This window comes from Anolis sagrei, chromosome 6 (genome assembly GCF_037176765.1).
Source record: "Anolis sagrei isolate rAnoSag1 chromosome 6, rAnoSag1.mat, whole genome shotgun sequence".
NCBI classification, from domain to species: Eukaryota; Metazoa; Chordata; class Lepidosauria; order Squamata; family Dactyloidae; genus Anolis; species Anolis sagrei.
Window position 1 is genome coordinate 48,241,182 of NC_090026.1, and position 25,274 is coordinate 48,266,455.

Here is a 25,274-nt window from a genome sequence, read left to right on the forward strand (position 1 = left end):
CTGCCAAGCCTGGTAACGGCCGCCTTGGTGTGTCCTGCCCCTCCCCTCCCCTCCCGTCAGAGCCAGCCTTGGCTCCCTCAGTGATGGCGGGGACCCTGCGACGCCTCTCTGTGCTTTCCCTTGGAGAGAGGGAGTGAGAGGCATCTTTAGAGCTGTGTAGGGAAAGGGATGGAGGTGAGGGGGGTGGGAGAACCAGGGGAAGGAACCAGGGAGGAGGAGGAGGAATAAGGGCAGGTAAAGGGAAACACTGCGGGGGAGGGGGTGTCAGGCAGGCAGGTGCAGCTAGCTGAGGGAAAAAGAGAAAAGTCTTCAAATGGGGCTAGCTCAGTTCCTAGGCCATCTTTTCCCCCAATGAGGCACTGTCTAGATCCTCACAGCAGTCTTGTGAGGCAGGTCAGGAAAGGGAATGGATTATGGGTTAGTTAGGACCAGGACTCTCTCAGGTCCCTTCCACACAGCTGTATGAAATCCCACATTATCTGCTTTGAACTGAGTTATATTTATTTATTACTAGCTGTATCCACCACACGTTGCTGTGGCCAACCTTCCCTCCCTCTTTCAACCCTTCCTTCCCTCCCCCTTCCCTTCACGTTTTCTTTCCCTTCTACTTTCTTTTCTTTCTCTACTTCCTTCCTTCCTTCCTTCCTTTGCTGTTTGCTTTCATCATTCCTTTTTCTTCTCTACCTCTTTCTCTCCTTCCTTCACTTTTTCTTTCCCTTCTACTTTCTCTCCTTTCTTTCTCTACCTCTTTCCTTCCTTCCTTCACTGTTTGCTTCCATCTTTCCTTTTCTTCTCTCCTTTCTTTCCCTCCTTCCTTCCCTCCCTCCCTCTTTCCTTCCTTCACTTTTTCTTTCCCTTCTACTTTCCCTCCTTCCCTATTTGCGTCCATCTTTTCTTCTCTACCTCTTTCTTTCTTTATCCTTCCTTCACTCCCCCCTCTTTCCTTCTTTCACTTTTTCTTTCCCTTCTACTTTCTCTCCTTTTTTCTTTCTCTACCTCTTTCCTTTCTTCCTTCGCTGTTGGCTTCCATCTTTCCTTCTCTTCTCTACCTCTTTCTTTCCTTTCTTTCTCTCCTTCCTTCCTCTTTCCTTCCTTCACTTTTTCTTTCCCTTATACTTTCTCTCCTTTTTTCTTTCTATGCCTCTTCCCTTCCTTTCTTCACTGTTGGCTTCCATCTTTCCTTCTCTTCTCTACCTCTTTCCTTTCTTTCTCTTCTTCCTTCCTCTTTCCTTCCTTCACTTTTTCTTTCCCTTATACTTTCTCTCCTTCTTTCTCTACCTCTTTCCTTCATTCCTTCCTTCACTGTTTGCTTCCATCTTTTCTTCTCTACCTCTTTTTCTCCTTTATTTTTCTCCTTCCTTCCCTCCCTCTTTCCTTCCTTCACCTTTTCTTTCCCTTCTACTTTCTCTCCTTCCTTCCTTCCTTCCTTCACTGTTTGCTTCCATCCTTCCTTTTTTTCTTCTCTACCTCTTTCTCTCGTTTATTTCTCCCCTTCCTTCCCTCCCTCTTTCCTTCCTTCACTTTTTCTTTCTCTTCTATTTTCTCTCCTTTCTTCTTTCTCTACCTCTTTCCTTCCTTCGCTGTTTGCTTCCATGTTTCCTTTTCTTCTCTACCTCTTTCTCTCCTTTCTTTCTTTCCTTCTTTTCCTCCCTCTTTCCTTCTTTCCATCCCTTTTTCTTTCTTTCTCCTTCCTTTTCTACCTTTCTCCTTCCCCTCCCCTTTTCTTTACCTTCTCTTTCTCTCTTCCTTCTCTACCTCTTTCCTTCCTTCCTTCGCTCTTTGCTTCCATCTTTCCTTCTCTCTTTCCCTCCCTCTCCTTCTTTCCTTCTCTCCTTACTTCCCTCCGTCTTTTCTTCTTTCCTTGGTGACGGTGCCTCTCGCGCTTGCTGTGTCCTGGAGGGGGTGGGGCCAGGGAAGTCATTTGCGCACAACCACTGTGTCATCTTCTACCTTTTTTTTATTTTAAAGTTTTTTTTACTGTTTTTGGTAATTTTTTGAGTGATGGTCACTCCTTGGGTTAATAGGTGTATTGTGTCCCAATTTGGTGTCAGTTCATCCATTGATTTTTGAGTTGTGTTAATCCCACAAATGAACATTACATTTTTATTTATATAGATTTATTTACCATATTTATATACCGCCCCTCTCAGCCCAGAGGCAACTCGGAGCGGTTCGCAAATTGGCAGCAATTCGAATTCGATTATAACAAGTAAAACAATCATAAAATTCTGTTAAAAACAATAGCATACAATAAAAATATAATATAAAATATATACACATACATACATACACACGCAAGTGATGTTCAAGACAATGTTTAAAGTGTTGAATGCAAAATAACTAGATGTTACTGTATCTTGGTTGGCTTTGTTGTAAACAACTTATATTTGTTTTACAAAATATTTAAAAACTGCTGCTGGTGTTGCTGATTTACATTTTAAAATGATTTTTTCCCTTTTATGGAAATTTCTAGCTTGGGGACCCAGCTATGTCTGGGGTATTGGAAAGTGTTGGGTCTGTGTGGTAAGTTTGATCCAGATCCACCATTGGTGGGGTTCACAGTGCTCTCTGGATGCAGGATGAACTACAATTCTCACCAGTGGCCATAGGAAAGGGTTGGTGGGAGCTATAGCTGTTGTGGGGGCAGGAGCCTGTCTGTGTAAGTGGACACACCAGCCACATACACAACATACAGATTTTCACTTATATGGCAGTGTGGACTCAGATAATCCAGTTCAAAGCAGATATTGTGGGATTTTATACAGTTGTGTGGAAGGGGCTTCATTGGATTACTACTCCACACTCCCTTCACCTTCAGTGTGAAAGGGCCAGATGTTCCCAAGGTGAAGTTTGAGGGGGAAAGGTCAGGGCTATTCAGGCAGTTGGTGCCTTCACTGAATGGAAAAAGAGAATGGGGCAAAACAGCTGTTTGGAGAAAGGATACAAGGAAAGGGGAGCTGAAAGATGAGGGAGGAGGAAAGTATATTGCTGAGCTTTCCAAACATGTTGGTAATACACTTTTAAGACAAATGCTGGCCCTATCCCCGCAGCTGTTTAACATCCAAATTGAACTGGATTATATGGCAGTGTGGATGTAGGGTCCTTCCACACAGCCATATAATGCAGAATATCAAGGCAGAAAATCCCACAATATCTGCTTTGAACTGAGAGTCCACACTGCCATATATTCCAGTTCAAAACAGAAAATGGAGGATTTGATTCAGCGGTATGGAAGGGGCCTCGGTTAAAGCAGATATTGTGGGACTTTCTGCATTGATATCCTGGGTTTAATGGCTGTGTGAAAGGACCCTCAGAAAACCCACTTCAAAGCAGATATTCTGGATTATCTGCTTTGTTTTTCTGGATTATATGGTTGCTTGGAAGGGCCCTCAGATAACCCAGTTCAAAGCGGTTATTGTGGATTATCTGTCTTGATATGCTGAGTTATATGGCTGTATGGAAGGACCCTCAGATAACCTAGAGTCCTTCCACACAGCCATATAATCCAGAGTATCAAGACATAATCCACAGTATTTTATTTGAACTGGGTTTTCTGAGTCCACACTGCCATATATTCCAATTCAAAGCCGACAATGTGGGATTTTATAGAGCTGTGTGGAAGGGGCCCCAGTTCAAAGCAGATATTGTGGGATTTTCTGTCTTGATATTCTGGGTTACATGGCTGTGTGGATGGGCCCATCATTTTGTGGCACAGTCATTCTGTCTTACTAGCAAACCAGAGGTTGAAGCAACCCTTTCTAAGACATATGGAAACGTACACAAATTGTAATAACGGGATTTATGGGGACACATCTTTCATTTTCTGTTTTAATTTTTTATTGCTTATTTCACATAGCCTCAGAGGTTTTTTTGTGTTTGTGTGACACACCTACACACAGCAGACGACACACTAACGTGCTGCAACACACCATTTGGAAAGCTCTGGTATATAGAGAGCAGAAAGCACATTGGCTCGTGGGTTATAAAGTCTAAGCAAACTAGAGCAAGCAGGGTGTAACATTAGAACTAGTAACTATTTTAGTTTTGCATCCCTGTAGTACTAGACTTTTACTTGGTTGTATGCATCTTTGAGACAGAACGAAGTTGGTAGTATACACTTTCGTAAATTCAGTCTACTTCATCAGAAATATAGGCAGTCCCCAGGTTACAAACACAATAGGTTCGTGGGTTTATTCTTCTCTTGAATGTGTATATAAGTCATAACAGGTACATTTTAAGTATAACTCCAGCCATTTTAAAAAGGTTTGAATACCATAAGGAAGGGTTAAAACCCCTTGTAACATTTGTTTTGCTGTCTGTGCCTCTGTTCAGAAGATTTCACCCCATTTTTTGTCCCTGTGACAACTGGATTTTGAAAATGTTGGGTTGTTGTGGAAACAAGGATTAGTGAGAAAGCTTCAGTGGAGGCACTTTTTCCTCACGATAACTCTTACAGGAGTGAATTTCCTTTCCAAGGGGTAGATTTCATCCCACTTTTTGTTGTTTCACCCTGTTTGTAACTATGTTGTATTTTGAGGCCTTGGCCTTTGTAAGCCGCATCGAGTCCTTCGGGAGATGCTAGCAGGGTACAAATAAAGTTAATAATAATAATAAATAATAATAGGACTGAGGGCAGTCTCCAAGTTACAAACAATACAGATGCTGTAGGTTCTTATGCTGAATTTGTATGGCAGTTGGAACAGGTACATTTTAAAGGGTAACCTCATATCTATCTATCTATCTATCTATCTATCTATCTATCTTTGGATAGCATAGGGAAGAGTTAACACCTCTGTGGTTTCTTTTATTCTCTGTACACCTGATCAGAAGATTTCACCTCATTTTCTGTCCCTGTGATAGTTGGATTTTGAAAAATTCCACTTGTTGTGGAAACATGGATTCTTGAGAAAGCTTAGTGGAGACGTTTTCCCCCCATGATAACTTTTCCGGAGTGAATTTCCCATCCTAGGGGTATATTTCTCTCACTTCCTGTTGACTTACCCATTCTTAACTATGAATAGTTTGTAAATCAGATGTTTGTAAACTCAGGGACTGCCTGTACTTGTTTTGAACCAACTGTTTTCTTACACTTTCCTTATTTGGTCATTTAGTGGGTGTTTCATTGTGAGGCTTATTATGCAGTCTGAGATTATAAGAGTATTTGAACAAAGGCTGGATTTTTGAAAGGACAATTCGCTCTGAAATACTCTCCGACTGTTTACCTAGTCTTGCATAGAGTTTGTGCAGTCTGGATGATGTGAAGACCAGTCTGTAATTTTTAGTCTGTTTTTCATGAACATTATTGTAGAATATACAAGTTTTTCACTCAATAAACCAGCTCTTGAAAATGTAATATATTTCTGTTGCTCCTTAGGCAACACTACACAAGTTTAACTTTTAAGGCATGCAGTTTAGATGCAGTTAACTCTGTCTTTCTACTCTTATTGTTTTGTCTTAGCCTAAAGTAACTTTCAGAGGAACCAGCCGCTTTTTGAATAGTACAGAGCCCAGTGGAAGATTGACGGATGTGTTCAATAACATTATCATGACAGGTTGCAGCTCCTTCTATGATTGCTACAAATTGCAGGTTCAGTCAGATTTTTTAAAATAAGAGTTATTTTTTTCTATGGAGAGTAAGCATAATGACACAGTGCATAACCATAATATGGTTTATTTGATAACGTTGACTTTATAGTACACACACTTGATTTGAAATGCATTAGCTGTTCTCATATGATTTCTGTGTCAGAGCGATAATAGGTTGCATTTTCATTTAGCTACATTTAGAGTAGATTTGTTGAAATCAATGGAACTCACATTAGCTGTTATTAACCTAAATGCTATTGATTTTATTCAGTCTATTCTAAATATGATGAAAATTGGATGCAATTCCAGGGCAACGTCTAAAGCAGCCTTCCCCATTCTGATGTCCTTGAGATGTCTTTAAAAGTGTCATGTTGAGGGAGGCTGATCTAAAATAACACATTTTGGTTTGTTGACACGGTTACTACAAACTGAGTTTATGACCTACATTTGTATATGAACCTACATAAAATGCCTCCCCTCTATTTACCATTCTTCTATACTAAGGTTTTGTTCTCATGTGATAATACTTAGCTTCACAGAGAGCTGCAGGAGAATTCAACAGATGTGAACTTAAAACGTACTTGAAGAAAAAATAGATGTAAGAGTTATTTGAGCTTTAATACCGGGAGATAAATGATCATGTGAACATCTCTTCTCCTATTTGAATAGACCATTACTCCACTGATAGGTTGTTTCTGCGAAAACTTTACAGTTGTTTGTATTGTTTACCAAAGTACCCAGAACTGTTGAATGCCAGTCCTCACAAGGCATCAATAGTAGAAGAAGCAAAATATTTTAGCAAATACTAAATTTTTTCCTGATACCAGGAACTCTAATCCCCAGCATTCTTCACAAAAGTGTGCCGACTAGGACTGCTGGAACTGCAAGCTGGTGACCTCCAGAGGACCACATAGTTCTTATTCCCATTTTATAACGATTGTCACAATATATATTGTATTGCTTCAGTTCTAAGATGTACTTTTATCCCATATATACATCTCTAAAAATTGGGTGCATCTTAGATTGTGGGTGCATATATATGTGTGTATTTCTGTTGATGGCAGTGAAATTAGTGTGTGTCTTACCATCAACAAAGTCTTAGAATCAAAGAAATGTATAATTACACTAAGCATTAGAAAAAATAAAGAAATAGGGCTGGAGGGAAAGTACATGTATGTGGTGATTGCAGTTTCATGACTACAGAGCCTTTCAATTTCCTCTGATTAAAGTTTTAAAGTTACTTGTAATGTTTTTAAACATGAAGGTTCAGGAGAACTAACATTTTTAATGCTCTGCAATCTGTTTTATAAATTATCATACAGTTTTGGTGAAACACTCTTTGTGTCCTAACTTTTGGAGAGCTTTAAAAAACACAGGTTTAATAAACCCATTGTTCTCATATCAGTGACATATAAAAATACTAGCATGCTCACATGTTGTAATAGTTAGAACTTATTTATTTATAACATTTATATGCCACCCTTCTCACCCCAAAGGGAACTCAGAACAGCTTACAAGTAATATGTAAATGCAATATATTTTATTATTACCATAGCACAATATTAGTATTATATAATAGTATTATTATATATTATATATTACTTACATAATGTGGATGGAGCAAGTAGAGCTATGGTATCATTGTACCTTTTGCCAGATGTTGACCATAGAGCAACACTGGAAGAATTATGAATGCCTAGAGCAGTGTTTCTCAAACTTTACTCCTCCAGCTGTTTTAGACTTCAGTTCCCAGAAATCCCAGCTAGCTTACCAGCTATTTGGAATTGTGGGAGCTGAAGTTCATAACATCTGGGGAGCATAGTTTGAGAAACTCTGGCCTAGAGAAAGGTTTTCTTCAGGAAGTTCTAGGGTTGCATCTACATCCTAGAATTTGTGTTGTTTAAGACCACTTTAACTGCCATGGCTTAATGACGTAGAATTATGGGTGTTGTACTTTGGTGATGCAGGAAAGGAAAGCTAAAGACCTTGAAAAACCATAACTCTCATGATTCCAAAACATTAAGCTGGACAGGTAAAGTGGAGTCAGACTACATTAACTATACTAACTGTACAGTATAGATGAGCCCCCGGTGGCGCAGTGGGTTAAACCCCTGTGCTGGCAGGACTGAAGACCGACAGGTTGCAGGTTCGAATCTGGGGAGAGGCGGATGAGCTCCCTCTATCAGCTCCAGCTCCTCATGCGGGGACATGAGAGAAGCCTCCCACAAGGATGATACAAACATCAAACCATCCGGTTAAATAATATGTTCACATTGTCCAGTTTCTGCTATGCCTAAGACGGTAGAAGGCAAGCCATCAGGATTGATAACAGCCATTAAAAAGTCCTTTCAAACCAGTATGGAGTACACAACATATATATCAGGACCATAAGCATAAGGACATAATGAGTATAAAAGCATAACAGGTTCTAAGCATAGAACCCTAACACCTAGAGATTCCTTGAGAGAGCATATTAATCCAATCCACATATGTGAAGGGCCAACTGTCATCCAAAATGCTATGTAATGTACTTTAGGCTAGTGGTATACAATCTATGACTCTCCAGGTGTTTTGGACTTCAGATCCCAGAATTCCTGACCTTTGAACAAGCTGGCTAGAGCTTCTGAGAGTTGGTGTTCCACGAATGTGCACCATTGCTTTAAGCAAATAGTTCATGGTCTCTACCACTATGCAACCTTTTGCTAAACTGGAAATTATCTCTACAAAAGAAATTCAACTATCAGAAAGTAATTTGAAAACTAATTATATTTTACTCTTATGTCTTTTTAAGAGAAAAACAAAATCAAAATTTGTAAAACATTGGAATATTGTCCTTGGAAGTGTGGGTATAAATAAACAGTTTTAAAGTAAGAGTTGTATTAACTGAAGATTGGTGAGTTAATATGGACCATTAAAATCAGGAAATAATTATTTGATTTGAATTCTCTTCCATTTGCAGTATCTGACAGCATATTTGCACCCGTCATGATCAGATGGTTTCATTTTAGGAAACAAAGTGTGACAATGGTGCACTGAAAGAAATAACAATTTTGAAATTATTTCTTCTTGCATTTAAAATACAGACTGAAGAGAATTTAGACTTGCGTCAGACATACAGTACTTCATTTTCTCCAGCTTCTGAATGTTCCAACCATGCTGACTCTTCACTTTTTTATGTGCCATGGTCTACATATGCAGATGATATTAAACAACCCACTAGTTCTCAGGTTACTGTAAAGAGCAGGTACATCATTTTGCTGTTAACGGGGAAGGGGAAATTATATGATAAATTAGTTGTTTTGATTGTGTTACTAGTAAACCTCAGAACAAAGAGCTTTATAAAAAAACACCTAAGGATAAACAAGATTTTTTTTCTGGAACCACTTTGCAGATTATTTTTCTTCATTAGAAATCAATCTATATTTGAAAATAATATGCTGTTCTTTCTCAGGCTACACTGACTTGTCATTCTGAAAGGTTTTGTTTGCTTCTCCACCTGGCAATAAGAGAATATGGCTGTATCCAGTTCCTTTTGTTGTCAGTTACGTTTGTTACCGAATTTTGGTTTTATCCAAGTGTTCTTTACATTGTGCAGATATAGTTTTGAGATGAACAGTTTGTTCTTGTCAACCTTGTACTACTCGGTCAGCTGTGAGGTACAGATATGGATGAACTTTCAAGATTGTCTGCCAGTGGATTTAGTATTTTCCTTGGCTGTTCAGGAAGAAAAAGGAGAATCTGGAAGAATTTTCAGGCCTTAAGCAAGGTTCAGAAAGCTATTGTGTCACTATCCTGCAAAAATGCACTGTCACTCACCTTCCCTTTTCACTGGCGCACAAAAGTAGTGGTGCAGATAAAACTGGAAGGGCGTTTTTGCCTTTCTTGCTGCCTACCTTTGTCAGTCACCTAATCTAATGGAATGATAGGGGATAATGGATTACTGTAATTGTAGCTCGTTCAGAAAATGCTGCTAGAACTGTGAGAACTATAGCTCTTCTTTGGATCCCATCACAGATTGTTTCATCACTCCATTAGTTTAAAGCCAGTGCAGGAGGCCATAGTAGAAGAAAGAGGGGGGCGGGGGAAGAATTTTTCCCATCGCTGTTTCCATGACATTTCTTGGATCGTGACAGTGGCTTTGTGTACGAAGAGTGGCAGATTTCTATGTACATGGAAATTTGTGGCATTTCAAGTTCATTTTCGAAGTTGACTTGAAATAATTTGTTGACATTACTAGTAAGAACTAGGAGCAGGTTACTCTGTCAAAGATTGCACTAACACACAAGAATTTGATTGAGATTACATCTAGATGTTTTTTATAAACACACATTTATGGAGTGTGTTTCCAAAAGGTACAAAATTCCCCAATTTAAAAAAACTAAGTTATAGGTGGCAGCACATTTTTGGCTAGGAGTAGATGTTATATATAAACCAAAAACTATCAAAATGTATCAAATCACTTTGGTACAGGGCTTGGAAAACTGCATTTATAGTAAAACAAAGCATATCCATCACATTATTTTTTTTCAGTTCCTTTAATTTTTTTCAGATGGATTTGGTACCTTTTAGAAACAAATCCACATATGTGTGCAACTAAAATTCTTCTGTTCTGGCGTTTTCTTTTGTATTTTGATGGTACCATTAATTTATACTTTTTAGATATATTTTATCAAGTCACTCTGTCTGCTTATTAGCTATTGATATAATACAATTTTGTTATTAAGCTGTGATTCATAAAATAATTGTAGATGTAGTAATAATAGTAGTAATGAGGTACCTTGCAATTTAAGAAATTGATGTTTGTTTAGGCACATTACAATAGGAACCTTTAAAAAAAATAAAAAATAGAAGATACAGTTGGACATATCATCATAATCCATACCAATATTATTTAGACATCCTACAAAACTGTTAGGTATTATGAAAGGCTCTAATTTCAGAATATATGCCTATATACTTTATGGAAATAATATAGCCAAAAAGATTTAGAAAAGTAAACCGTTGAATGTAGACAAAAAATCTTTACAAAATCTTTATTTATCTTAGGATTCAAGCAGAAAGAAGTGACTATGGTAGTGAAACAGACTTATATGGACTTGTATCTAACATCTTGGAAGAGCAAGATAAATCACAATCATATTTTGCTGAAGGGTTAGTACATTTGCCGTAGATTGTACTATCATACATACATATCCATTTTCCATTGCTCTTGTGTAGAGATATTGTTTTCCAGATGTTTTGGCCTACAAATTCTATCAATATTACTCAGCATGACTCAGTGATAAATTATTGTAACTTGTATTGTAAAATACCTGCAGGGTCAAAGATATGCACCCTTTAGAAAAACAATATTGTATCAGCTGGTAATGGAAGTCTGCAAAGGCAATGGTGTATATTTTTCTGAAAGTTAAATTTTTGACAGTTGTGCTTTAGACAGAATATTACATTATTCAAAACATTATATCAAGTATATTAAATAATACAAACTAAAAACATAGAGCTTTGAAGGATTGTTTTTCCAGTCTCTCATCCTGAATATTGGGAGCCCCTGGTGGTTCAATGAGTTAAACCTTGTGCCGGCAGGACTGATGATATGTCAGCGGTTCGAATCTAGGGAAGGTGGGTTGAGCTCCCTCTGTCAGCTTCAGCTCCCAATGCAGGGACATGAGAGAACCTCCCACAAGGATGGTAAAACATCAAACATCCAGGCGTCCCCTGGACAACATCCTTGCAGACAACCAATTCTCTTACACCAGAAATGACTTGTAGTTGATCTCAAGTCGCTCCTGACACACACAAACACAAATCCTGACTATATCTGATCTGAAGTAGTTGTGAGTCTCGGTTTCTGATTTAAATGTTTCTGTATATGTGAGTCTCGGTTTCTGATTTAAATGACACTAAAGTGTGCTTTAGAGTGTGTTAGTGCTAAAAGTATTCAAACAGTAAAAGAATAATTTAATGGAATAAAAACCAAGTAAGAAATTGCACAACCATTTGTGTTTCATTCTTGTAGGGCCTGTGCCTCCAATTTAAAATCTGTATGGCCTGTGAACACAACCAGATTTGCAGAGCATCCTGACTTGTCAGAAACAAAAAGGCCAGTAGATGGAGTCATTCCTCAACAAGCTTTTTATGGAGGAGAAAATTTACCAGTATCTGAAAAGCAGTATTTACATACTGGTACTGTAAGTTTGCAACAGAAAGTGGATGACCTTTACAATGGGCTCACTAATATAGACCTTGATGAGCAATGGCTGTACCCTTCCAGGAATGATCATGTCAGCTGTTACAGTATTCAGACCACTGAGAATTCAAAAGCATCACAATTTCAAGACTACTCTTATGTGAAACCATGTTTTACCCCACAGACCAGTCTTTTGGAAACAATAAAAGAATCAGGAGCAGATACTTACCCTTATGGAAGAGATAAAGTGAGTCCGAAGGGACATGATGCGCAGATGCAACAAAAAAGAGCTGAAATGCTTCTTTCACAATTTACTAGATATGGTGAAAGTGCTGATTTTAGTAGATACCTGGATTATTCTCATTGCAATAAAGGGAAACATAGTAAAAATGCAACTTACAGCATGCAAGAGAATAAAAAATTACCATCCGGAACGCCTGAACTACCAGCATTAGACACAGATAATTATAGCAAACTTTTTCAAAATAAAACAGCTATCCAGAAGAAAATGGAAGATGCCTCCTCTGAACAGCAGAATTTTACATTTCCAAAAACCTCAGGACTTATATCAGAAAAGCAGTTTGTGAATGAAAATTCATTTACCCCTGACTTTGGTTTAAAAGCAGATTTCCCCCTAAAGTCTCACACAGTCTCAGGGAGTGGCGATTTTACAAATGCTACAGAAAATTCAGAATATTTCAAATCACTGAATATCTTATCAAATAATCCTGTATCAACTTCATCAGGCACAAATATAAGGCCAACATGGATCAACATACAGACTAAAAACAATTCATCTGTTCCTGCTCGGAATCAAGGCACCTTGATAAAGTTGAATAATCATTTGTCTACTTCCAAAGGTTCCAGTCATTCTTATGATTTTTCTCAGTTGCCACCAACCAATGTTACTTTAAATAATAATTTATTGCTTCAGAAATATTGTCAAGAACCCCCCACAGTATTTTCCAATTTTGATTTCAACGATGGCAGTAATACAGACCAAGTTCAGTCCACCAGCCATACAGAAGGACTGAGTAAGGTAGGAGAAGAAAGCCTTTTTGAGTCGATTATTGACAAAAAAATTAAGACAGCAAATGGCTTTTGTGATAATTATTCACAGCAATATGGTATCGTAGAAAATGTAAACAAACACAATTTTCCAATTAAGCCACAGAATGGACATTATGATGCAGACGAAGGGCAAAAACTAGAAGGACTGTCACAGAATACTTACCAAGACTTATTGGAGACTCAGGGCCACTTCACTAGTCACAGGCAAGGAAGTGGAGACAATAACATCGTCAGTAATCGTGTGAATCGCGCTCAGACTTCTTGCTTATCAAACAGTTTCATGATGGGTGACTTGAGACACAGCCCAAGTGTTCCCCAACTTAATTCAAACCGATTTCCTTTGAAATCCACTCATCCTTTTGGACATTCTGTCATTCCTATGATGGATTCCTATGATTTGTTCTCCTATGATGATTTAAGCCATCTTTATCCTTATTTTAATGACATGATGTATGGAGATAATTCTTTCACTGGCTTCATGCCTACATTTGGATTTCAAAGACCAATGAAATCTCGGAGTGGGTCAGCCAGTGAGCTTCATATTAGATTGGAAGAATGTTATGAACAGTGGAGAGCCTTGGAAAAAGAACGGAAGAAGGTAAGAGGGAAGAACTGTGCAGATTAGGAGGGAATTCATTAGAAAATGTATTGTGATGTTATTTTGACAGCTTCAAAGGTTTTATTATGCTGAGTGGGCTATGGCATGGAACCCAGAATGAGGTTCTGCTAATAGCACAGGCATCATTATCAGTGGGTGGCCTCAGTAGAGACAAGGAGCACAGTTTAATTGTTAACAGTTGTGGTTATATACACCTGGAAATAACGTTAATTAAACTTATATTTCTGAGTAAGCAATTATAATATGATGCTACTATCATTCAACCTGTCATCACCCATTTGCTTCACTTTGTAGAAATGGATGGTAACAGTAAAGTAGGGAACAGTATAATATTGATTGGGGGATAATGTTATGAATCCAACACATGCTTTTCACTAAGACATTTGTCCATAGCACCAGTAAAAATCCCCCAGATGGAAAAAATGCATTGGTGTGTGCGCGTGTAGTATATCTTGCTATTATTCAGAAGACTCAGTTTGTGTCTTGGATGTATATAAAAATTATAAACTGTAAACCATTTAACAAATTGGGAACATAAAAAGCTGCATTTACAGTGAGTCAGATTGCTGACCCATCCAGGTCACATCTCCTATCTAAGAGATTCATGTCTGAACAATTATATATTGTTCAGACATGAATCTCTTAGATAGGAGATGTAACATTTCTAGAAATGTTAAATTCATGGAGAGGAAATGCCATAGGCTACTGATAGTTTGTGGAAAAATAATCTGAACATAAGGTTCAGGTGGGGGTGTCTTGATTTTTTTCTCTCTATTGAAAACCAGTTGCCTCCCTCTGTCCTGTCATTAAAATGCCTGATTTGTTTTAATTATTTTCTTAATGTTGTTTCCGATATGCGTCACCCTGTTTTTTTAAAAACCCCATTAACTTTATCCTGTTATACATTACTTTTATTGGAAGGGGTTTCGGAGATATTGTTAAAAAGAGGGCAGAACACTGAAAATAGGGAGACTTCCCATTTTATTCTGTGCATCCGTGAAACATTGTTTTAAATGCCACCACTCTGTTAGGTATGTCAGCTAACTGATCTTCTACAAGTGAAACCTCCCGTAAGTACTAAGAAGGTTATCAGGTTGTTTTAAAATAATTAGTGGCCATCTATGGAGGTAGACGGAGCCCCTGGTGGCACAGCAAGTTAAACCGCTGAGCTGCTGAACTTGCTGGCTAAAAAGTCAGTGGCTTGAATCTGGGGAGTGGGGTGAGCTTCTGCTGTTGGCCCCAGCTTCTGCCAACCTAGCTGCTCGAAAACATGCAAAATGTGTATAGGTCAATAGGTACTGCTCCAGCGGGAAGGTAGTGGCACTCCATGCAGTCATGCTGGCCACATGACTTTGGAGGCATCTATGGACAATGCCGGCTCTTCGGCTTAGAAATGGAGATGAGCACCACCCCCAGTTGGACACAACTAGATAGACTTAATGTCAAGAGGAAATCTTTACCTTTTATGAAGGTAGACAATCTGTCCTCTTCCTGCAGCAGATGTGTTTCCTTTTTTAGAAGTATTTGTATTGAAGCAATGGTGAAGGTTGTGATCAGGAAGGAACTAATCTCATCTTGTGAAGTATATGGGGACAGATTTTATCTTTGAGATGAACAACACGCAGGCCAGTGAAAGTACCTGACGCTTTAGAATCTCTTATGCACAATCATTCTCTCATACACACACACACACAGGTTACTGGTATTTAATTTGCTCTTGCTACTTCTTGAGCAATCATATATATGATTGCTCAAGAAGTAGCAAGAACAAATTAAATACCAGTAACCTATTTTTTAAAAAATAGAAAATTACAGCCATAGTTAAAAGCTTCAGAATTCAGCTTCTTTGGAAAGATTCAGCGCTTGTATGTGGGGTCTGGTAAAGAACACAGCATCTGGATGCAGAAAAGATTACTGCCTTCCAGGTTTCCCTTACTAATGTTAACATCTGCCAAGTTGACTTCAATTTAGAGCAGTCCCATGAATGAGAGACTTCCTAGTCATGCTATCATCAACAGCCCTGCTCAGTTCTTGCAGATTCAGGGCTTCTTTGAATGAGTTTATCTATCTAGAACAGGAGTCCCCAAAGTAAAGCCTGTGGGTCGAATGCAGCCCTCCTGAGTCATTTACCCAGTCCCTGCCCTATAGGGTCGCTCTAAGTCTGAAACAACTTTGAAGGCACACAACAATCCTAATTAACTTAACTATTTCATCAGCCAAAAGCAGGCCCATACTTCCCACTGAAATACCGGTATGTTTATGTGGGTTAAAAATGTTCATTTTAAATATTGTATTGTTTTTAATGGCCTTTTTTAAATACTTATTTATTTCTCGTGTCAGGGCAGCCAGTCAATTATATTACATTTCTAACAGAACAAAGCAAACAAACAGAGAAAATACAAAATGTGTGAGTTTGGTCGTTGATTAAATGTCCTTTGACCAGTATCTGGCCACTTGGAGTGCTTCTGGTGTTGCTGCAAGAAGGTCCTCCATGGTGCATGTGGCAGGGCTCAGGTTGCATTGCAGCAGGTGGTCAGTGGTTTGCTCCTCTCCGCATTCGCATGTCGAGGATTCCACTTTATAGCCCCATTTCTGAAGGTTGGCTCTGCATCTTGTGGTGCCAGAGCGCAGTCTGTTCAGCGCCTTCCAAGTCGCCCAGTCCTCTGTGTGCCCAGGGGGGAGTTTCTCATTTGGTATCTCATTTGGTTGAGGTTCTGGGTTTGAGCCTGCCACTTTTGGACTCTCGCTTGCTGAGGTGTTCCAGCGAGTGTTTTTTATATTACAAATGAGATATGTGCAGTGTACATAGGAATTCACCCATGTTTTCATCAAACTATAGTTTGACCCCTCAACAGTCTGAGGGACAGTGATCTGGCCCTCAGCTTAAAAAGTTCGAGGACTCCTGACCTGGAATGTGGTCTTTCTTTTTTCCTGTTACCTTCTACCTTACTAAGAATTATTATATTTTCTAGTGAGTCATGGCTTCCCAATATATCACCAAAGTATGGCAGTTGCATTTTAGTCATCTTGGCTTCCAGTAGAGCTCAAGCTTGATTTTGCTCTAGTATTCCTTTGTAGAACATGTTTCCAAAAAGGTACCAAATCCATCTGGATTAGTTTTAAAAGAATCGGGAAAAAAACATGCTGAGTATATCATTGTTTTGCTATAAAATTGAATTTTCCAAGTCTTATACCAAAGTGATTTTGACACATTTTGATAGTTTTTATTTTAATTTATTTCAAATATTTGTACCCGCCCTTTTCAACTCCCATAACATTGTACTCCTATCTAAAATGTGTTGTCACCCATAACACTTTTTTTTTTTGGATTTGGAACTTTTTGGAAACAAAATCCACATTTCTCATTGTAGCAGTCCACAATATCTGTAGGACTTTTACTGTTTCTTGATTTAAAATCTTTGAACCAATGAAATGATCATACTGTAATGATGGAAGAAAAACATATGGTTTGTGTTTTGTGATCTATACACTGTCCTAATTCTCCCATCCTGAAGGACTAACAAAATATGTTTTGTAAAATCCAAGAAAAGGAAGCTTTAGATAATGAATAAGGTGGGAAATCTAGAAATTAGCATTGCCAATCAAGTAATTCTAGAAACAATGATAAAAACTAATATTCCAATTTAAACCTTAAAAAATTAATTGCTCTTTTAAATGTCCAATTTAATTGCTAACCTATTTTAACTAGTTAGTTGCTGTTTCTACAAATTTCTAACATAATTTGTTTTGTTTGGACATTGAGTATTATTCTGACAAATTGTAAAGTTCTAAGCTGTACAGAAGTCCCATTTGAGCAGCCTTTTAGTAATGTGCAGTTTTAAGTAAGGAAAAGTTCATGTTGAGTATAGCTGATTTCATTTGTACCCTATGTAATCTTTCTTTGTATTATTTAAGAGAATATGAAAACATTAATGAGCACCATGGAACTACTAATTTAGATGCTTATTAAAGAAAATAAAGCATACTTTATGTTTGGCTTAGTCTTTTAGCCACAACACATTTCATTTAAGTATGTTTTTATTGCTCTTGAAGATTTGGATTATTTCCAAACTGTCTGAAATTCTTTGAAACATCTAAAATTGTAACAAGTAGAAATGAATTGTTGAATATTGTACGAAAAAAATCAAGGCATTTTGTTTTTGTTGGTTTAATTCCAAAAGATTGGGCTTTTGTTCAGTGGCTATATTTGCAATTATTTCATTTGAATTCAAGAACAGAATGAACAACCTTTTTTATAAAACATTTTTACCACGAAAAATGATTGCTTTGTTTTTCAGACTGAATCAGCTCTTGCAAAGAACTACCCAGGGAAGAAGGTATCCAGTACTAATAACACTCCAATTCCAAGACTGACATCAAATCCATCCAGAGTTGATCGTTTGATTGTAGATCAGTTACGAGAACAAGCCAGAGTGAGTTATTAAATATCAAAATACAATTTCTGCAGTTTTTAATCCCTCCAGATCCAAGTTTTATCTTGCTATTGTCGAAGGCTTTCATGGCCGGAATCACTGGGTTGTTGTAGGTTTTTCTGGGCTATATGGCCATGTTCTAGAGGCATTCTCTCCTGACGTTTCGCCTGCATCTATGGCAAGCATCCTCAGAGGTTGTGAGGTCATTCTCTCCTGACGTTTCACCTGCATCTATGGCAAGCATCCTCAGAGGTTGTGAGGTTGTGAATGTTTTATTATTACTGTTCTGCACACTGCCATATCTGTTCATCTATGTCTGCTTCTCCTGGACATCAGAGCTCTGAATCTGAGATATTTCAAAGAGAGCAAAAATGTTTTTCATACTATGGAGCAAGGAATCTTTGCAGTGGTTGTTCGTCTCCTCCATTTCTGTAAATGCACTTATAAAAACCTGTTGTGTATACTTCATCTTGTTTTCAATCCTGCCTAATCCCAAGGAATAGGACCTTGGTGGACTTCTACCAATTTCCTTCAAGATAGACTGACACTTTTTCTTTCACTTCCTCCTTTGTGTATTCCTAGGTTAGTCAGCAGCAGAGAAGGGATTAGGGGAAAGACATTTGCCTACTTCATGACCACCTCAGAAAGGTCTCCTGTCCATAGCAGGCTGTTTTTATTTTATTTTTAATAACCTAGGAGACCTTAACAGTACTTCTTAAAATCTTTTTTTTAATCTTTTTGAGAGAAATGAATCATATCCACACACACAAAAAGAAATTGATTCCACACAATATTTTGTGAAGTGTGATATAAGCCGAACTGACAGCTGGAAAAGATTACACATAATTGAATGAAAATAAAAGGCCAAACATCATTGTACATACATATGTAAAATGGAAACTCTTCTGCTTTTTTTTTCCTTCTGCTTTTTTTACATGGAAAGCTTCCTGGTAGAGAGGAATTGTTTAATACTTCCCATGATTGTTTTGCTAATTCAAATGATGGACCCTATTTCAAAGCAGTATATTTCACGATGGCAACGCATTATAATTTCCCTAAGTTTTACTAAGCACCTTGAGCCAGAGACAACTCTGGAGAATATCTTATTAGGCCTCATGTTGTGGGGTTGCCATCTCCTGAATGACTGAGGCTAGGGGCTGTTCATGTGCTGGGAAAGGCATGTAGCGGTAATCACATGAAGCTCTATGCCCCACCTTTTCAAGGGATAAGTTTCATTCTTGAGCGGTTCATAGTTGTAGAGATATAGCGATTTCAGATCGGGTCCTTCTTTTTAATACATCCTGTACATTTCCAAAAAAATTTTGTCAGTCACATTTTGTGATGATATCATCTCTTTTACTGTTTGTTTTTATAGTCTTTCATCCTCTTCTGACTCATGTGGACCATTTTGGCAGCAAAAAAGTGTGTATGAATGCTTCCAGGAACAGTGCTTTGCTTTTTAAACGGCACACAGATGCTTCTAGTTTGAGCCATTTTTGACAGTATAAACAGGCCTGAAGGATTATGAGACAGAAAATTGGGTTCTAGACCCATTAAAGTAAAAATAATTATCCATTAGTTAAACTACTAATCAGTGCAACTAAATTAGGATTCTGTACTATATTAGATTGCTTGGAATAACCTGAAATCTCACATTTTTATAAGGTTCAGTTCAGTTAAAATGAGTAAGCTCTAGGTATGTATTTAGATAATTATATCAGTGGTTCTCAACCTGTGGATTCCCAGGTGTTTTGGCCTACAACTCCCAGAAATCCCAGGCACTTTACCAGCTGTTAGGATTTCTGTGAGTTGAAGGCCAAAACATCTGGGGACCTACAGATTGAGAATCATTGCTATAGATAAATAACTTCATCTGAGAAATATAATCAGCCCTCTACATTTGTGGGTTTGACTTTTGCGGATTTGATTAACATGGAATCTCTAGGTCTCCCAGTGAGAGACTATGGTCAACTTCCTTAGAGAACACTTCTCTAGGTCTTTGTAGGTTCACACTGGCAGTCCTAAAGATGTCTTCTCTCACGTTAAAGAGAATGATTTATTCATTTGCAGTTTTTCCACTTTTGTGGGAAGGCCCACTGTACAAATCCAAAAGCTCCTGTGGCTCCACTGATACATTTTGTATATTCCTTTAAATAAGTGTTTTCTAGTTGCAGATTTATAGCAAGTTCCTTCAGCAATATTTGCATATTTACAGCTACCTTTGGAAGGACATCTTTTTTCAATGGCAAGAGTAAAACCACAAACGTTTTATCTTTTAATATTTTCAGGTTGTGACTCTGTTGGGAAAGATGGAACGTCTTCGAAGTTCTCCCCTTCATGCCAATATCTCTACTGCTCTTGATAAGCACTTGGAAGCAATCCATGTTGTGCAATCCCGTAGAAAAGACGAAATCGTTAATGCTTCACACCGCCAAAGACAAGGAGCCCCCCGGTGTCAAGATGACAGAGGTGCACTATTTTTTTTAATACTTGTCCCTCCAATAGCAAAATAATCTGTTTCCTTTTCTTTTCTCAAAAAGGCTTATGCCCATCTACTATACTTTGAAATCACAGTAGAGCCAGTCCTGTTGCGTAAAGATTCTTGTTCAACATAGCTAGACAACTGGCAACACAGAATAAATAGCAAACGGAAGGAGATCTCCCAAGTGGTACCCTTGATCTTTTGAAGTATAGGGGTGCTATTTTGCGAGGATAAATTACAGGGTTGGCACAAGTTATAAACCTCAAGAAATGATGTTGAGTGTCATAAAACTATCAGTCACTATATTCTGAGAAAGGATCGGTTTGTTTTCACCAGACTGGCAAAAGGAGTCTGTGATACCAATTAAAAAAAAAAAAACACAAAAAAGTTAATTCCCCCCCCCCTTTTTTTTAATCGGGTCAGGAGCAACTTGAGAAACTGCAAGTCGCTTCTGGTATGAGAGAATTGGCCGTCTGCAAGGACGTTGCCCAGGGGACGCCCGAATGATTTGATGTTTTTATCATCTTTGTGGGAGGCTTCTCTCATGTCCCTGCATGAGGAGCTGGAGCTGATAGAGGGAGCTCATCCGCCTCTCCCCGGATTTGAACCTGCGACCTGTTGGGTCTTCAGTCCTGCTGGCACAGGGGTTTAACCCACTGCGCCACCGGGGGCTCCAGTCAAATTACCCCCCTGCTTTCAGGGTACAGCCTTACAGAAATGAATCAGGATTAATTTTATTCCATGTACCATAGAATAGAAGTTCTGTGTATTTACTAAAGCTTTATGAAGAAGTGTTACATTTCAGCAACATGTTGGCCTCTTTGGAGCAGATGGTTTGAAGTCTGCTGGGTAATTGTGTAAGGCTTGTTATGCTAGCAAACAAATTATTTTGGCTAACATATACCACCTGATTGTTGAATCGGTTCATCACAAACCACAAGACCTTGCAGACATTTCAGGGATTACACAACTACATTAATGTAAAGTCCAGTGTTGAAGTGCCGCCATTACTTGCCATAACAATTTCAGCAGGATTTTGTATGGAATTAGAATGAACGTACAGAGTTGCATTATATAGCTTGTTACATATAGACCCGTAGTTCCTTGCTTGTGCCTTTCTGATCCCTTTTTTTTAAAACAATTTAACCTTTTAAAATTTATATTAGAAAAAATGAGACCATCAAGCATCTCTAAGATGCTTATTCTATGAGACATGATAGATAATCACAGGATGGGGGACATCTGCTGCAGACTTTTAAAAATGTGACATTCAGAATTCAGATGCTTTATAGCTCTGATCCAGCATCAATTCTGCGAGGAATTCTTGAACAAGGGTCACTGAACTTAACAAAAAATTATATACCTTTGTCTCCCAAATGGTTTTGAACACAGTTCATAAAATGTATTTTCCTCCCATCTCACAGATGTTTTTGCTCTAGCAATGGCTATTAAAGAGATGTGTATAGCAACACGCAAAGCTCGCACTACACTGTGGTGTGCTCTACAAATGACCTTGCCAAAAACAACTCCTACACCAGGACCAACTGAGATGGAGAAAACTTTACAGGAGCTTGTCAAGCCTGAAGATAGGACCTATGAACATATGAGTAACAGCTATACTATGATCCAGAAATTAGAATCCAAAAAACACTAAGGAAAAATTAAGATAAGACAACAGTGTTCCAGAACACTGTGAAATATAGTAACTCAACTTTCAAAGCTTGTTGTCCAAATTTAAAGAGAAGAGACATAGAAGTCACTGTCTGCTTGTCTTCAGTGCAGCAGCAGCTAGCTGATGAATAGCTGTTAACATTATTGGCTTTTTAGCCTGTGTTAACAGCTGTCCCCATTGCTATACTGATGAGGTTAATCTAATGTTAGGTTAAAAATTGGAATATTTTGAACTCCTAAAAATAGAACTTAAATCCATTCCGCAACGCAGATATATGCACCGAGAATTTTGCCTGTGTGACACGTTTTTAGATTATATTAGTAAATGTTTTCAAATAATGAATTTGAATTACTGTCACACACTACTGTGTGCAGTCTATTAAGAAAGTTTTGATTGCAATAGAGGGAAGGTTCTCTTTAGACAATGAGTACCTGGAGATAGGAAGAAAACAGCTGAATGTACCCAATAAGAAAGATTAAAAAATGAAAATATTTAAAAATGCTTATTTATGGATTTGAAATCTTAAACTAAATTTAAATAAATAAATTGACCAGATTTTCCTAAATTAGTGATATTATTGTAAAGCCATTATCCAACCATGCATGTCTGGGAATACCAAAACCTTTTGAAATCATTTGTGCCTATTATTTTAAATAATATCAATAAAATATTGTCAGTTTCAAAGTATTTAAGTGTAAGCAAAATTACAATTATATAATCCGAGTCTTTTAACAATTGCCTTGCAAACTGAAATAATGAATATTATTTTAATACCCTTAGTTTCCTACTTTTAAAGGAGGGTATCAAGTAGTTCTCAAGCATACTTCCTTTGACGTTTAGCCAGTTTGGTTTGAGATTGTTTGGTATATATTTTGTTTTCTTAGTTTGCTTCTGCATACTTAAGCATGCACTGTTGGATGCTTGGTTTTCCTTAAATCTATTAATTTTTATTGGCTGTGGGTAATTTATTAAATCAGCACGTTATTATGTGGCTTAGGAGATCTTGGGTTTTAACAATCTAGCATGAAAATAAACTGTATAATGTCTGGATAAAATTTACTGATCTGCCTTTGGCTAGGTACACGGATATTTTAATTATCTATGTTCTTCCAGCTTTTAGAATGTTGGTATGCTACAATGTGTAATCAAACCACATAAATTGCTTTTAGATGATGTAAGAGACTGATTGGGATTTCAGGAACTGTTGGGACCATTTTGATCACTGATACGACTTTCTTTGCTGCCGAAATACATTGCACAGGGCAGCAGACTCATACCACCATACCATAGTAGCCACTGCACAAAGATGCGCTGAGGTTTGGCATTGATATGTTTCATGTTATGAAAACAAACATTATACTAATTTTACTCTCTCTTAATAAACTAGCTTTTGTTGAAAAAAAAAAGATTTTGAGTGTATTTGCCATCCAGTACAGTCATGATGTTCCTTACAAGTCTGGTCATAGCATCTCTTGACACAGTGAACTCTTGTTGACTCGAGTACACAACTGCTAGGGGTTTGCAGAGTATATTGACTGATAATGGAGTCCCAGACATTAACATTTTTTAATAGATGCAGTTTCTTCAGCCATTTTACCTTGTGATGTTTAACTGGAAGACAGTGTTAAAATGTTATCTGAACCTTTAGGAAAGATATGGTTATAATCTAAACATCTGTTTGAAGCTACAGACTGCAACATACCACCTTCTGCAGATGTTTGTTCAGAAAAGTTAAATTGCCCCCTCAAGGCACCAAATATCAGTATTTGAAATTGAATGTCTTTAACTGAACATATGTCCAACCCTCCTTGAAAAAGCCATGTTTTGAAGAAAGAAAGAAAGAAAGAGGTGTTTTTGAACAAAACAAATCTTCAAGTCTATATATAAATAAAAATATGTTTGTTCGTGGGATTAACATAACTCTAAAACCACTGGATGGATTGATACCAAATTTGAACAGCATATACCTAACAACCCAATGTATATCCTTCACTCATTTTTTTTTATTTTGTCATTTGGGAGTTGTAGTTGCTGGGATTTATAGTTCACCTACAATCAAAGAGCATTCTGAACTCCACCAATGAGGGAATTGAACCAAACGTGGCATACAGGACTCCCATGACCAACAGAAAACACTAGAAGGGTTTGGTGGGCATTGACCTTTAGTTTGGGAGCTGTAGTTCACCTACATCCAGAGAGCACTGTGTACTCAAACAATGATGGATCAGAACCAAACTTGGCACAAATATTCCATATGCACAAATATGAACACAGATGGACTTTGGGGGAAATAGACCTTGACATTTGGGAGTTGTAGTTACTGGGATTTACAGTTCACCTACAATCAAAGAGCATTCTGAATCCCACAAATGACAGAATTGGGGCAAACTTGCTACACAGAACCCCCATGACCAACAGAAAATACTTAAGGCATCCAGTCCAACTCCCTTCACCAGGGCAAGAAAACGTAATCAAAGCCCTCCTGACAAAGAGCCAGCCAGCCATAGATATAGATAGATCGATATGATTCACACACACGGAGATATAGTATCAGATTTGAAAGGGACCTCTAAAGAAGGACAATTATATGTTGCATGTTCCAGATTAGGCAAACCAGACAATCTCCACATCAACATTGACAAAGAAACAGCAAGAAGTGCTGTTTACCCACAACCAACACTTTCTCATTACTTTATTTTCCAGATCACCAGACTGGGCCACAGCAATGCGTGGCAGGGGACGGCTAGTTGTCCATAAAACAGAATGTAACTGGAGATTCCTTCACTATTTAAATAATTTGTATCAGTATAAAATCAGGCTTCAGTCCTTTTCCTTCTTATTTATTGGCCCATTCCTGAATTTTCAGCAACTTGCAGTCCTCCAGACATTTGTTTGAATCCCATCAGCCTTTAGCCAGAATAGGGATCTGGTGAGGGATCATTGGAGAAATAGTCCAAAATTATATCAAAGGCCATAAGGTTCTCATCCCATGTTTACAGGAATTTTTGAGCCATTGGGGCCTATGGGCACATCTAAAGTTTAAAAAGTACCATTGGCTATATCAAAAAATTACTGCAATGGGACACAAAGGCAAGGTATTGGCAGCACCACTTCAAGTGTAGAAATTGAGAATACTGTTTAAAATTATTTTAACGTACTTTTACAAAAATAAGAACAATTAGCACATCATTCCATCATAATTCTATGTAGAGACAAAACTAGAG

General features: G+C 37.9%; 1 protein-coding gene across 2 annotated transcripts; it reads left to right on the plus strand.

Annotated features, from left to right (window-relative positions):
- The first annotated feature begins 88 nt into the window (after window positions 1–88).
- Window positions 89–23,495, plus strand: MEIOC (meiosis specific with coiled-coil domain). Of its 2 annotated transcripts, XM_060781219.2 has the most exons (8): window positions 89–174; window positions 5,459–5,587; window positions 8,670–8,830; window positions 10,633–10,737; window positions 11,603–13,442; window positions 17,762–17,896; window positions 20,185–20,365; window positions 21,803–23,495. In XM_060781219.2, the coding sequence occupies exons 1-8, from the start codon at window positions 169–171 to the stop codon at window positions 22,030–22,032; spliced, it is 2,787 nt and encodes a 928-aa protein (XP_060637202.2). In that variant the 5' UTR covers window positions 89–168; the 3' UTR covers window positions 22,033–23,495. The 2 variants fall into 2 exon arrangements, with proteins under 2 accessions (XP_060637202.2, XP_067326189.1); XM_067470088.1 differs by lacking the exon at window positions 5,459–5,587 and having other exon boundaries at window positions 21,803–23,494.
- The last annotated feature ends 1,779 nt before the right edge of the window (window positions 23,496–25,274 follow it).

Excerpts from the sequence above, each read along its gene's own strand:
- MEIOC (XM_060781219.2), top strand. Across the intron at positions 10,738-11,602 it reads CAATCATATTTTGCTGAAGG|GGCCTGTGCCTCCAATTTAA; the intron begins GTTAGTACATTT and ends TCATTCTTGTAG. Across the intron at positions 20,366-21,802 it reads CCGGTGTCAAGATGACAGAG|ATGTTTTTGCTCTAGCAATG; the intron begins GTGCACTATTTT and ends CCCATCTCACAG.